This window comes from Palaemon carinicauda, chromosome 3 (genome assembly GCF_036898095.1).
Source record: "Palaemon carinicauda isolate YSFRI2023 chromosome 3, ASM3689809v2, whole genome shotgun sequence".
Lineage (NCBI taxonomy): Eukaryota > Metazoa > Arthropoda > Malacostraca > Decapoda > Palaemonidae > Palaemon > Palaemon carinicauda.
The window spans coordinates 159,468,426-159,480,713 of NC_090727.1; the positions used below are offsets into that span (position 1 = coordinate 159,468,426).

Genomic DNA, 12,288 nt, shown 5'->3' on the forward strand with positions numbered 1-12,288 from the left:
GTGGCAGAGCCTCCAGCAGAGGAGGTACTCGTGCCGAAGGGAAACGTGGGAGTAAGAAGAAAGGTACCAAGTCCTTTAGAGGCAGAGTCTGACTGCCACCTTCTTCAGACAGCAGTGGGAGCCAGACTCAAGAACTACTGGCAGTCCTGGGAGAACAGGGGCGCAGATGCACAATCTGTGAAGTTGCTCAGAGAAGGGTACAAGATCCCATTCTTGCGCAAGCCCCCTCTAGCAACGACTCCCATCGACCTCTCTCCCAGGTACAGAGAGGAGGACAAGAGACTAGCTTTGAAGCAAGAGGTGTCTCTCTTACTAGAAAAGGGAGCGGTAGTCAAAGTCCGGGACCATCAATCCCCGGGCTTCTACAACCGTCTCTTCTTAGTGGTAAAGAAGACAGGAGTCAATCCCCGGGCTTCTACAACCGTCTCTTCTTAGTGGTAAAGAAGACAGGAGGGTGGAGACCGGTGCTAGACGTCAGTGCTCTGAATGTCTTTGTCACAAAGCAGACGTTCGCCATGGAGACGACAAAGTCTGTTCTAGCAGCGGTCAGGAAGGAAGACTGGATGGTCTCTTTAGACCTCAAGGACGCTTACTTTCACGTCCCCATCCACCCAGATTCCCAACCTTTTCTAAGGTTCGTTTACGGGAAGGTTGTCTACCAATTTCAAGCCCTGTGCTTTGGCCTAAGCACGGCGCCTCTTGTCTTTACGAAACTGATGAGGAATATTGCCAAATTCCTGCATTTAGCAGACATCAGAGCCTCCCTCTATTTGGACGACTGGCTTCTAAGAGCTTCGTCCAGTCGTCGCTGTCTGGAGAATCTAAAGTGGACTCTAGATCTGACCAAGGAATTGGGTCTCCTGGTCAATATGGAAAAGTCCCAACTGGTCCCATCCCAAACTATAGTGTACCTAGGGATGGAGATTCACAGTCAAGCTTTTCGGGCTTTTCCGTCGGCCCCCAGAATAAGTCAAGCCCATGGATGCATCCAGAACATGCTAAAGAAGGACCGATGTTCAGTCAGACAGTGGATGAGTCTGATAGGGACGCTTTCATCACTGGACCAGTTCATTGCGTTAGGGAGACTGCACCTCCGTCCCCTTCAATTTCACCTAGCTGTTCACTGGAGAAAGGACAAGACGCTAGAAGCGGTCTCGATCCCCATTTCCGAGAAGATGAAGTCATCACTGACTTGGTGGAAGGACAACATCAACCTCAGAGAGGGTCTGCCCCTGGCTGTTCAGACCCCCAACCACGTTCTCTTCTCGGACGCATCGGACACGGGCTGGGGTGCGACATTGGACGGTCGGGAATGCTCGGGCACTTGGAACTCGGAGCAAAGAACGTTACATATCAACTGCAAGGAGCTACTGGCAGTTCATCTGGCCTTGAAAAGCTTCAAGTCCCTCCTTCTAGGCAAGGTGGTGGAGGTGAACTCCGACAACACCACGGCCTTGGCGTACATCTCCAAGCAAGGAGGGACCCATTCTATGACGTTGTACGAGATCGCAAGGGACCTCCTCACCTGGTCAAGAGATCTAAACCTGTCTCTAGTAACGAGGTTCATTCAAGGCAACATGAATGTCATGGCGGACCGCCTCAGTCGGAAGGGTCAAATCATCCCAACAGAATGGACCCTTCACAAGAATGTGTGCAAGAGACTATGGGCCACATGGGGCCAACCTACCATAGATCTCTTTGCAACCTCGATGACCAAGAGGCTCCCAAATTATTGCTCGCCAATCCCGGACCCAGCAGCAGTTCATATAGATGCTTTTCTACTGGATTGGTCCCATCTAGACCTTTATGCATTCCCCCCGTTCAAGATTGTCAACAAGGTACTGCAGAAGTTCGCCTCTCACGAAGGAACAAGGTTGACGTTGGTTGCTCCCCTCTGGCCCGCGAGAGAATGGTTCACCGAGGTACTGCAATGGCTGGTGGACGTTCCCAGAACTCTTCCTCTAAGAGTGGACCTTCTACGTCAGCCACACGTAAAGAAGGTACACCCAAGCCTCCACGCTCTTCGTCTGACTGCCTTCAGACTATCGAAAGACTCTCGAGAGCTAGAGGCTTTTCGAAGGAGGCAGCCAGGGCGATTGCTAGAGCAAGGAGGACATCCACTCTTAGAGTCTACCAGTCGAAGTGGGAAGTCTTCCGAAGCTGGTGCAAGTCGGTATCAGTATCCTCAACCAGTACCTCTGTAACTCAAATAGCTGACTTCCTTTTATACCTGAGGAAGGTAAGATCTCTTTCAGCTCCCACGATCAAGGGTTACAGAAGCATGTTGGCAACAGTCTTCCGTCACAGAGGCTTAGATCTTTCCAACAACAAAGATCTACAGGACCTCCTTAAGTCTTTTGAGACCTCGAAGGAGCGTCGTTTGGCCACACCAGGTTGGAATTTAGACGTGGTACTAAGATTCCTTATGTCAGAAAGGTTCGAGCCACTACAATCAGCCTCCTTTAAAGATCTCACTTTAAAGACTCTTTTCCTCGTCTGCTTAGCAACAGCTAAAAGAGTCAGTGAGATACACGCCTTCAGCAGGAACATCGGATTTTCATCTGAAACGGCTACATGTTCTTTACAGCTTGGTTTTCTAGCCAAAAACGAACTACCTTCTCGTCCTTGGCCGAAATCGTTCGATATTCCAAGCCTGTCTAATTTGGTTGGAAATGAACTAGAAAGAGTTATGCCCTGTTAGAGCTCTTAAGTTCTATTTAAGACGAACTAAACCTTTACGAGGACAGTCAGAAGCTTTATGGTGTGCTATTAAGAAACCTTCTTTACCTATGTCAAAGAATGCAGTTTCCTATTATATCAGACTGTTGATAAGAGAAGCTCATTCCCATCTGAATGAGGAAGACCATGCTTTGCTGAAGGTAAGGACACATGAAGTTAGAGCTGTCGCAACTTCAGTGGCCTTCAAACAAAACAGATCTCTGCAGAGTATAATGGATGCAACCTATTGGAGAAGCAAGTCAGTGTTCGCGTCTTTTTATCTTAAAGATGTCCAGTCTCTTTACGAGAACTGCTACACCCTGGGACCATTCGTAGCAGCGAGTGCAGTAGTGGGTGAGGGCTCAACCACTACATTCCCCTAATTCCATAACCTTTTTTAATCTTTCTCTTGAAATGTTTTTTTTATTGTTTTTGGGTTGTCCGGAAGGCTAAGAAGCCTTTTGCATCCTGGTTGATTTGGCGGGTGGTCAAATTCTTTTCTTGAGAAGCGCCTAGATTAGAGGTTTTGATGAGGTCCTTTAGTATGGGTTGCAACCCTTGATACTTCAGCTCCTAGGAGTCGCTCATCATCCTATGAGGATCGCGAGGCTCAGTAAGGAAGACGTACTTAAAAAGGCAGAGTAATTGTTCAAGTCGACTTCCTTACCAGGTACTTATTTATTTTATGTTTGTTATTTTGAATAACTGCTAAAATGAAATACAAAATACTTAGCTCATAATAATGTAAACATGTAATGCTGGTCTCTACCCACCCCCTTGGGTGTGAATCAGCTTATATGATCACCGGCTAAGTTTAATATTGAAAAATGTTATTTATATTAATAAAATAAATTTTTGAATATACTTACCCGGTGATCATATATTAAAGGACCCTCCCTTCCTCCCCAATAGAGACCCAGTGGACCGAGGAGAAAATTGGTTCTGTGTTTACATGGAGTACTTGAGTACCTGCTCGACAGATGGCGCTGTTGATGTACACCCCCACCTGTATAGCGATCGCTGGCGTATTTTGTCCTTAGGTTTTTCTGTCGGGCAGCAGAGCTGACAGCTTATATGATCACCGGGTAAGTATATTCAAAAATTTATTTTATTAATAAAAATAACATTTTAATGTACAGTATTTGTTTGTTTTGCTAATATTAATCATTATCATAATTATTGTTGGGAAATTTCTTGCAAGATTAGGAAGGACACTACATCTTATAGTGATGTAGGTTCTATTAGTAATCTAGGTTGCAAAGAATGTAAGATATCTGGGATGGCTAGAGGCAGTAAAGTACAATGTTGCCATGTCATCAGGTATTGCCACACTTCATAATGAAATACACAAATATTGTATGCATAAGAATTATATTGCAATGTATAAATATATATAAGTACATAGGGGTGTATTTATTCTACATGAAGAAGCAATTGCAACAAATGGGATATGTAATACCTAGTTTATCATTAGTGCAGTAATGAATGATATACTGTATGTCATATTGATTAATGTAAAAGTCTCGTTTATCTATGATCACAACTTTTAAGAATTTAGTAACTTTGATTTATTTATGGAAGGATTTGCATTTGTGGTTATTTTTAACAACTTAATTTCTTACTTTTATTCAAGAAATTTAAAAGTTTTCAAATCTGTAAATTTAATGATATTCTTAGTAGTATTAAATTTGCAGCATATTTCTGATTTTAATAAATGAATTTCTTTTTTTGTTTTCTAGTCTGGCAAATTGTACCAGGGAGTATTCAAAACTTCTCGCAATAATTTTCTGGAAGGTAATGTTATGATAGAAGGCTTTGATAAGCCTGTTCTCATCCAAAGTCGTCTGAATATCAATCGTGCTCTTCATGACGATGTTGTTGCTATTCAGATATTTCCAAAAGAACAGTGGTCAGCCCCATCTGCAGTTGTTATAGATCAAGAAAAGCAGGAAGCAGAAACAGGTTCGTTTTAGCACTCCTAATTTTAAAGTACAGTACAGTACATGACTTTTATTTTGTACGATACTGGAATACAGTACTGTACTAGTAAATATGGGGAGCCCATCAGTTAATAGACAATAATTCCAGTCAAGTTTATAAGACCTGTAGTACTCTCTGACAACAGGCCAACATTGAAAAATAATTGAAACGATTCAGGCTTTAGTTAGAATATATAATAAACCTTGAAGGGTGGATTTTTATGGAGATAATGATGTAAATTCGAAAATTTTCTAGAATACCTTACATGCTGAAAGGTCCCAATCGCAATACTCATGGATAAGAGCTAACTGTATATCGCTAGATTTTATCATCTTCAATATTTTTCCTTATATTTCCTGTATAGGAACAAGTTTTGTTGCTAGTAATAAAGTTATTTTTTAGGGGGTAATGATGATGAAAAGGCTGATGAAGAAGCCCTGAAAAAGGAGCAGGAACTATTAGCTGCTGGTAAAGGAGATGGAGAATGCCAACCAACTGGATGTGTAGTTGGAATTATCCGTCGAAAGTGGCGTCAATTTTGTGGGATCATCAGAAAGAATGAAGTTTCTGATGTAAGTGGTAGCTATGACTTTTTTTCTCCTCTAAGTCTAGGTCAAGTGAAGATATTAATATTCTGCTTTTGATTGTTGTTATATTTATATTTATTATTAGACAGTCATTTATACTGCAATCATAGTTTGAAATAAGGAAGTTACAAACAAAAGTTCTGTAATATGGAAATTAACCTAGTATGAGAAGAAAATAGAAAAGTAAATGATAATTTCTTTAATACAAATTATAAATAAAAAAAAATGAGATAGAATTATCAAAGGAAACTTGTAAGCTTGCTCAGTGAAAATTCTTGTGCCTACGTTTATACAAAACATTGTCCTTTAAATAGGATTACAGTGTACTGTATGTCTTCAGTGAGAGCTGAAACTTCCATTGAATCATTAATAAGGTGAGTGCAGGAGGTAGGTGGGGGTAGAAGACACATGCCTGGTGTACTGTTTCCCCTCACTCTAGTCTTTGGCCGCAAAGAGTAAGGCTGTAATCCTTTGGAAGGGCAGATCTGTATGTACGCAGTACCTCTACTGAAGGGAGAGACTGTTCACAGTTCCCCTCATGAAGGGAGAGACTGTTAGTAGTTCCCTTCATGAATAGATTGACCTGCTGAAGAGATGACACTGTTGATCAGGGAAATAATAAATTTCTCTTGAAATGTTAGTTGGTTGACCTGGGAATTTACCATCTTCAGGAGAGAATTCCCATTTCGACCTAAGCGTCTCCCTTTCCTATGTACTCTATAGTGATTTTTGTGGATGTATTGGAATCATTTCTTCTCTATTCACTTGGATGTTTTTTCTCAATGATCGGTGTGACAGTCTTGGGTAAATGGCTTTCCTGCACCGGACATGAATTTGTTAAGAGATTGACGGTAATGATCCAATCCTTCCCCTTCATCAGGAGAGGTGCTCAGTATGACTTGTCATATTGGCACCAGGTGAAGGGGGTTAATCACTAATGTTTGAGGGATCCAATTCATGTTAATGAAGCCCCTTTGGCTTCCTCCTTCATGGGAATGTTGTTCTTGAGCGACAAGATTCATCTCCAAAGAGAATTGGTAAGGGGAAGAAGCATGCACACTCATCCTTTTTCATCTCGTCTTCCTCCTCCCACCCTTCATCCAGTTCTTCCAGAACTGTTACTTAGAAGAAATTCGGAAACATTGACCACGAAGAGTCTCGGGTGGCTCTGAGGGATGTCTTTACTTATATGCGAGAGAGAGACAGTGAGCTACCGAGGATTGACCGAGTCTGTCAGGATGAAGGGAAGTGCCCTTCCCTTTCCCTTTTCCTGTATGCTCAAGGAACACCTTTGTCTGTCTCCCTAGAGATTATTTGGTATAGAAAGGAAGGAAGATAGCTTGTGAGGAGGTTCCAATGCATTCTTAAAATAGAGAATGTTGGATGAGAGAAACCACCGATATGTCTCTTCTCCCGTACAAGTGATGAGACATTTCCTCCTGTGATCATGATCAGGATTACAATCTTTTGATCTCTTTGTGATCAGGTGCCTTGGGATCAGTAATCTTGTTATCAGTCTCCTCATGGTTGTTGGTCCCGTGGGGATGGTTTCCACATGTTCACACTAGTGGGAACAGGATCACTTGTGTCCTTGTGGCTTTTTGGGCTTGAGGAGATGTTCTCACAATTACATGCGATCAGGAAGCAGTGTTTGGTCTCCACATTTGTATGAGGAATGAGAATTTCCCTCATAATGCTCACAACCAGGAATACGATTCTTGGTCTCCTCGTGATCATTCTCTTCATGACTTGTGCGTCAGGGGAAACATTTGCGTGGTAGGTAGGGAAGATGACTATAAATTATGTCAACTGTTCGTTTTATGTGGGTTTTCCTCTTGCACAAGTAATTGGGAACAAGCTCACCGGACCACCTTGAACTGCTTTTGTCACTCATACTAGCTCCAAGGAACAAGGTTCATCATCACCTAGGGACCAATATTTAAGGGATGCAACAACATGCCACCTTATACAGTTCTCCTCATGAGTATGCATTTTCTCTTTGGAAGGACATGAGTGACAGACTAGTTCTGACTGATGTTGGTACATTCTCAGCCCAGGGAACTGTATTCTAAGGTAAAGTGAATTCCTTCAAATGCCAGACTACATTTTGACCTTTTGAATACTAAGCATGGCTGATTGCCAGGGAGGGATACACAGTGTTTTCCCTTCCTTAGCCTTTTGGAATGTGTCAGAAATTAGATGTAGATCTTGTATTTTGATGTTCCTAAATCTGTTCCTGGATTTGTGGTTCTATAATTAGGGTAGAAGGTATAATCCTCAAAGTCGGAGTGGGTTAGGCAACCTAGGTGCTTTTGACACTAGCGATTGGGCTTTTGGTATGCTACCATTCTATGAATGTTCTGATCAGGAATAATTGATTTAGTCTAGCTGATGTAGGAGCCTTTGCCTTTGCCTTTCCCCTTCGATACAAGCTCAGATTAATTTTGACTCTGGTCTGGTTAGAAAAGGTCTTAGCTTTCTTCAATTCCCAGGAATGACCCCTGCACAATTTCCTGCTTCCTTACCTCCTTCTAGGCTCTGGAGGCATTGCATTTCTTTCTTCTATACCTCCTATGTTCAGCCCAAGAATGGGATTAAAAGGAAGGAGAGGGGAGGAAGTGACACTGATTGTTTTCTACTAATAATAGAGGTACCCTGTATGTTCCTTTAGCTTGAGAGAACCAAAATGGGAATGCTGAGGTGGATTATGTTGGAATCACACTAGCCATTTATTCTCCGAGGTTTTCACCAACTTTCAGTTGATGATAGCAAGCGAAAATGTTGTAGCGTCACACTAGAATATTGCAGTTCGAGGAGCAAAGGGGAAACAGTTAAACGAAACTGTCCTATTTGTAGCCGGCATCTTGTGAGTTTACATCTGACGTCATGCTCGCAGTTTATACGTGCTGCGTCCCGTCTAGTCGGGAAGCCAATATCTCAAGCAACAACTTCTTGTGCTTTCCATTTTGGGCAGCTGCTGGTGAAAAAAATCCTAGTGTGATTCCAGCTTTATGGGAATATCATTGCTTGAAAGATTAGATAATGATGAAATAAGTAGAATGGCAGGTGTAGTAAAGATTACTGAAGTGATAAGTGTCATGACTTAGATGGTGTGGGTATGTATTGAGGTTGGATGATGGAGAGGAACCTGTTAGGGGGGAAGATCGAGAGGGAAGCAGAGAATTAGATGGTGAGATAAGGTGAGAAATTGTATGGAGATGAAGATGCATTTGATAGAATGTATTGGAGATGGTGCAGCAGGCAACTGACCCCACCCCATAATGTATTGATAATGGTGGGAAAGAAGTATGGTCCTTTGTACCCTTTGAGAACTGCTCTTCTTTGCAGAAAGGAGTGATGGAGATTACTGTTTGAGAGATTTCTTAAGGGTCCACCAAATAGGGTAACACGTTAGCCTGTTGTGACAGCTACCACTGTGGCACCGGTTTCAGGTGACAGTCCCTGAAACACCCATCACCTTGAACCCAATCTATGAGGTCGGTATGGTAGATCTTCTGACATAATGGTAATGCTCTCATGGGATTAAGTTCCTGCATTGTCGAGGAGGAGTGGAATTTTTCCTATACTTCTACGGTCCTCTCTGTAGAACACTAACTCTGACTTTCCCTTCAGTCAGTGTGGGCCAAGGCACTGATAGCTTCTACATCCCTGTGTGGCTGGTAGGAGGTTGTTCGTTGCTCTTGTTTTGGACCAGGAAGGGTGGTATGTCCAGGGAAGAAAAGAACCTTTCATTCTGGTTCTAGTGGAGTGTCTCCCACTTAAGTAGCCTACTATTCCATTGAAAATGGTTTGTATACATGTAAAAATAGATCACAAATTTTTAAAGTAATTTTTATTTTTAAATATTTAACTTAGCCGGTGAATATATAATAGCTGCAACTCTGTTGCTCGACAGACAAAAAACAGTAAAAACTCGCCAGCGATCGCTATACAGGTTGCGGGTGTGCCCACCAGCGCCAACTGTCGGCCAGATACCACTCTCTCGATGTAAACAAAGTCTCAATTTCTTCTCTGTCGACGTGTCGACAAGTCGTACTTTTACTCGCTGTAGAACCTGGAGTTTTCTCAACATATTTGGTGAAGTACTTCATTTTGGTTTGAGCTTTCGCAGTGCAGGTGTTTTATCTTCATCTTAAATCTTGAACTCGTTTTGGATAGATTTAATTTTTGGTGACAAAGATAGTATGGACTTTCTTTGACTTTTAAATGGCCGACCCTTCCCTTAGACGGAAGTGTGTTTAGGCTTTTAGTAATTATCTTATCACGTTATAAATTAATTATAGATTTTCCTCTATATATTTTATTTCTCACCGCCTTTATTAGGCCTCTTCGATTAACTTTCCATTTATAATAAACATAAAAAATAAATTTTAATGTTTTGTTTATATGCGACCTTTCCTGAGAGTAGGCGGTCCTAACTTGGAAACCGAAGTTAAACAACGTTGAGCCCTTTCAATCGTAAATAGCTTTTAAAGAGCTAATGATTTAAAACTTTTTAAATGAATATTTTTAATAAATATTTTATGAAAGATTTTCTTTGAATAGTCTTCGTACTGTTTTCAAAGATGAACTAACGTTTAGTTTATTTATGCTACGCAGTTTGCGCTCTATCGTTACGATAGAGAGAGAGAGTATCACGGTTTCACTTTGCAGAAAGAGTAAATCGATTCTGACGTTTTGTTCATTCTTCTTTCAAAGCTTAAATGTTTTAAATTCTATTTTAAAGGAACTTTTTAATTGAAAAACCTTTCAGTTTTTTCCTTTGGTCAAATAACATGTTTTTTTGACAAAACGTAATTGGGCTCTTCTCTTAGGTGCGAAATCAAGAGAGATAGAGAGAGAGAGATAGAGACGGAGGGAGAGAGAGGAGAGAAAACGTTCCGTTCAAGCGGGTAACGTTGTTCTCGAGTTACTCTCGTCCCTAGTCTCTGTGCGGGGAGAAAGGATAAAACGTTTTTAGTTTTATTCTCGTCCCCAGGCAATGTACGGTGAGAGATTGAAAACGTAGTTTTGAATGAACTAGTGTTTATTCTCTTCCCCAACCACTGATTTTTTTATCTTAAAAGATGTTTACTGTTTTTTTGCTGGTATTAATGTGCTTGCATTATACGACTGATTTCGCATTTACTACCTTTTGATGAGGGTAGAATTGCGTGCTTCAGGTAGAAATCAGTAAAAGTTTCGATTTCAGTGAAATAAGTGCAAAACAGAAAATCGTAGTGATAAAGTGATATTGCGCAAAGTGTTACAGTGTTGCGTCCGAGGGTTCGTCTGTTCGTGCCTGTCGTTCACCTAGTCCGGGACCTCTTGCAAGCTCCCAAGCCCAGGGGAGAAGTAATGTCGTACGACTTATGGGTTCGAGAGGCCTTGATCAGCGAACAGACGTTTCCCTCTATGGTATCGGGTGTATCTTACCAAGATCTCCCCTACCATAAGGCGAGAGAGACAATTTTCTCCTCGTCATCCGAAGGCTTTTCGCATAAGAAACCTGAAACAAGGTTTCGAGGCCCTTAAGCGAAAGTTAGTCCTTTCAGGACAGGTCCAGCGTCCTGGTTGCAGCCATTAGGACAGCTCTGACCCTATGCAGTCATCGGATAACTGCTCGCCGCCTAACAAAAGCGTAACACAGACTCCGAGAGTCTTTTTGTTGGCAAAGTGTTGCGGTCACAGACGTTACCCTCGTCTCTTTCCGCAACCATTTCCGTTGATCCTAAATGGGTTTTACGGCAAGACATGCAGAATAAGCTTGCCTCCCTTATGGAAGACTATTCTGCCGATTAGTCCGTTGAGCCTAGCCGTTTATCTCATCGAGATCCTGGCTTTCAGCCAACCTAACGTTCCTTTGTGCGTCCTGTTGACGTTGGCGTAGCTAAGTCACGTCAGTCAGGTTGTTTAGAACCACACTCGATGCGGTCTCGTGTGGATTTTCAGCCACATTTGGACGTTAGGCCACTTGCTGATGCTCCTGTTGACGTTCAGGACGTTCGCTAACAATCGGAGTTGACTTGTTTTGACGCTGTGCGTCAACCTCCGCATTCTAGAGTTGTTTTGACTGCTCAGTCTAGGCGGTCAAAGCAGTCTCGAGTGGACGCTGTGCGTCCTCACGCACCTGTTGTTGTTGACAGTTCACAGACTGTCAAGCAGTTACATGACGTTGCGTCCTGGTCTCTCGCACCTGTTGTTGTTGACAGTTCACAGACTGTCAAGCAGTTACATGACGTTGCGTCCTGGTCCGCTACTAATACACCAGTGCGTGTGGACTCTGCTTGTAAAGCATTGCCACCACGGTAGGTCTCTCCCTTGCTTGAGACTCAGCTATTATCGGACAAGGTTCCTTTAGATGAGGAAGTTGCTGTTCCCCCTCCTACTGATATTCCCTTGAGGACTCTGTCAGACGGAGAGGAGCCTAAAGCTGTTTAGCCCTCTATGGACTTTAAATAAATCATGCTGATTTTTAAGGATCTTTGTCCGGATCTTTTTGTAACTGCTGCTCCTCGTTCGCCTAAACGTCAGAGCATACACTAGGCCTAGCTACTTCGAAGCCGTTGTTTTATAAGCTAGTGCTCTCTCGCTCTCCTAGAGAGCTTTACGTTTGCTAGGCGACTGGTTTATCACCAGGAGGAGTTTGGGGGATACAGCCTTTGCTTTCCCTTCTTTTAAACTGGCTTATAGAGCCAGAGTCTGATATGACACGAGAGAAGTTCTCGGCTTGGGAGTTCCTGCCTCTGCCCAGATAGACTTCTCAAATCTCGTAGACTCTCCCTGGCGCCTGGCCAGGAGACGCTCCAAGATTTTACAGGTCAACTTCACAGCTGTTTTCGAGCCTTTGAAGTTTTGCTGTACAATTATGTCATGCATAAACAAGGCTTTCAGGGATGGCTCCAATGATCTGACAGCCACGTTCTCTGCAGGGACAAGTCCCTCAGGGATGGCTCCATGATTTGGCAGCCATGTTCACTGCAGGAGTACGTAAGAGGCAAGT

At 42.6% G+C, this 12,288-nt stretch overlaps 1 protein-coding gene across 1 annotated transcript in view; it reads left to right on the forward strand.

The window, feature by feature from the left end:
* Nucleotides 1–12,288, forward strand: part of LOC137638727 (exosome complex exonuclease RRP44-like) — a 95,956-nt gene that overhangs the window by 17,103 nt on the left and 66,565 nt on the right. Inside the window, exons 3-4 of the mRNA XM_068371054.1 lie at nt 4,458–4,680; nt 5,101–5,270. Of these exons, the coding sequence (XP_068227155.1) occupies nt 4,458–4,680; nt 5,101–5,270 (393 nt within the window). The remainder of the gene's footprint in view (nt 1–4,457; nt 4,681–5,100; nt 5,271–12,288) is intronic.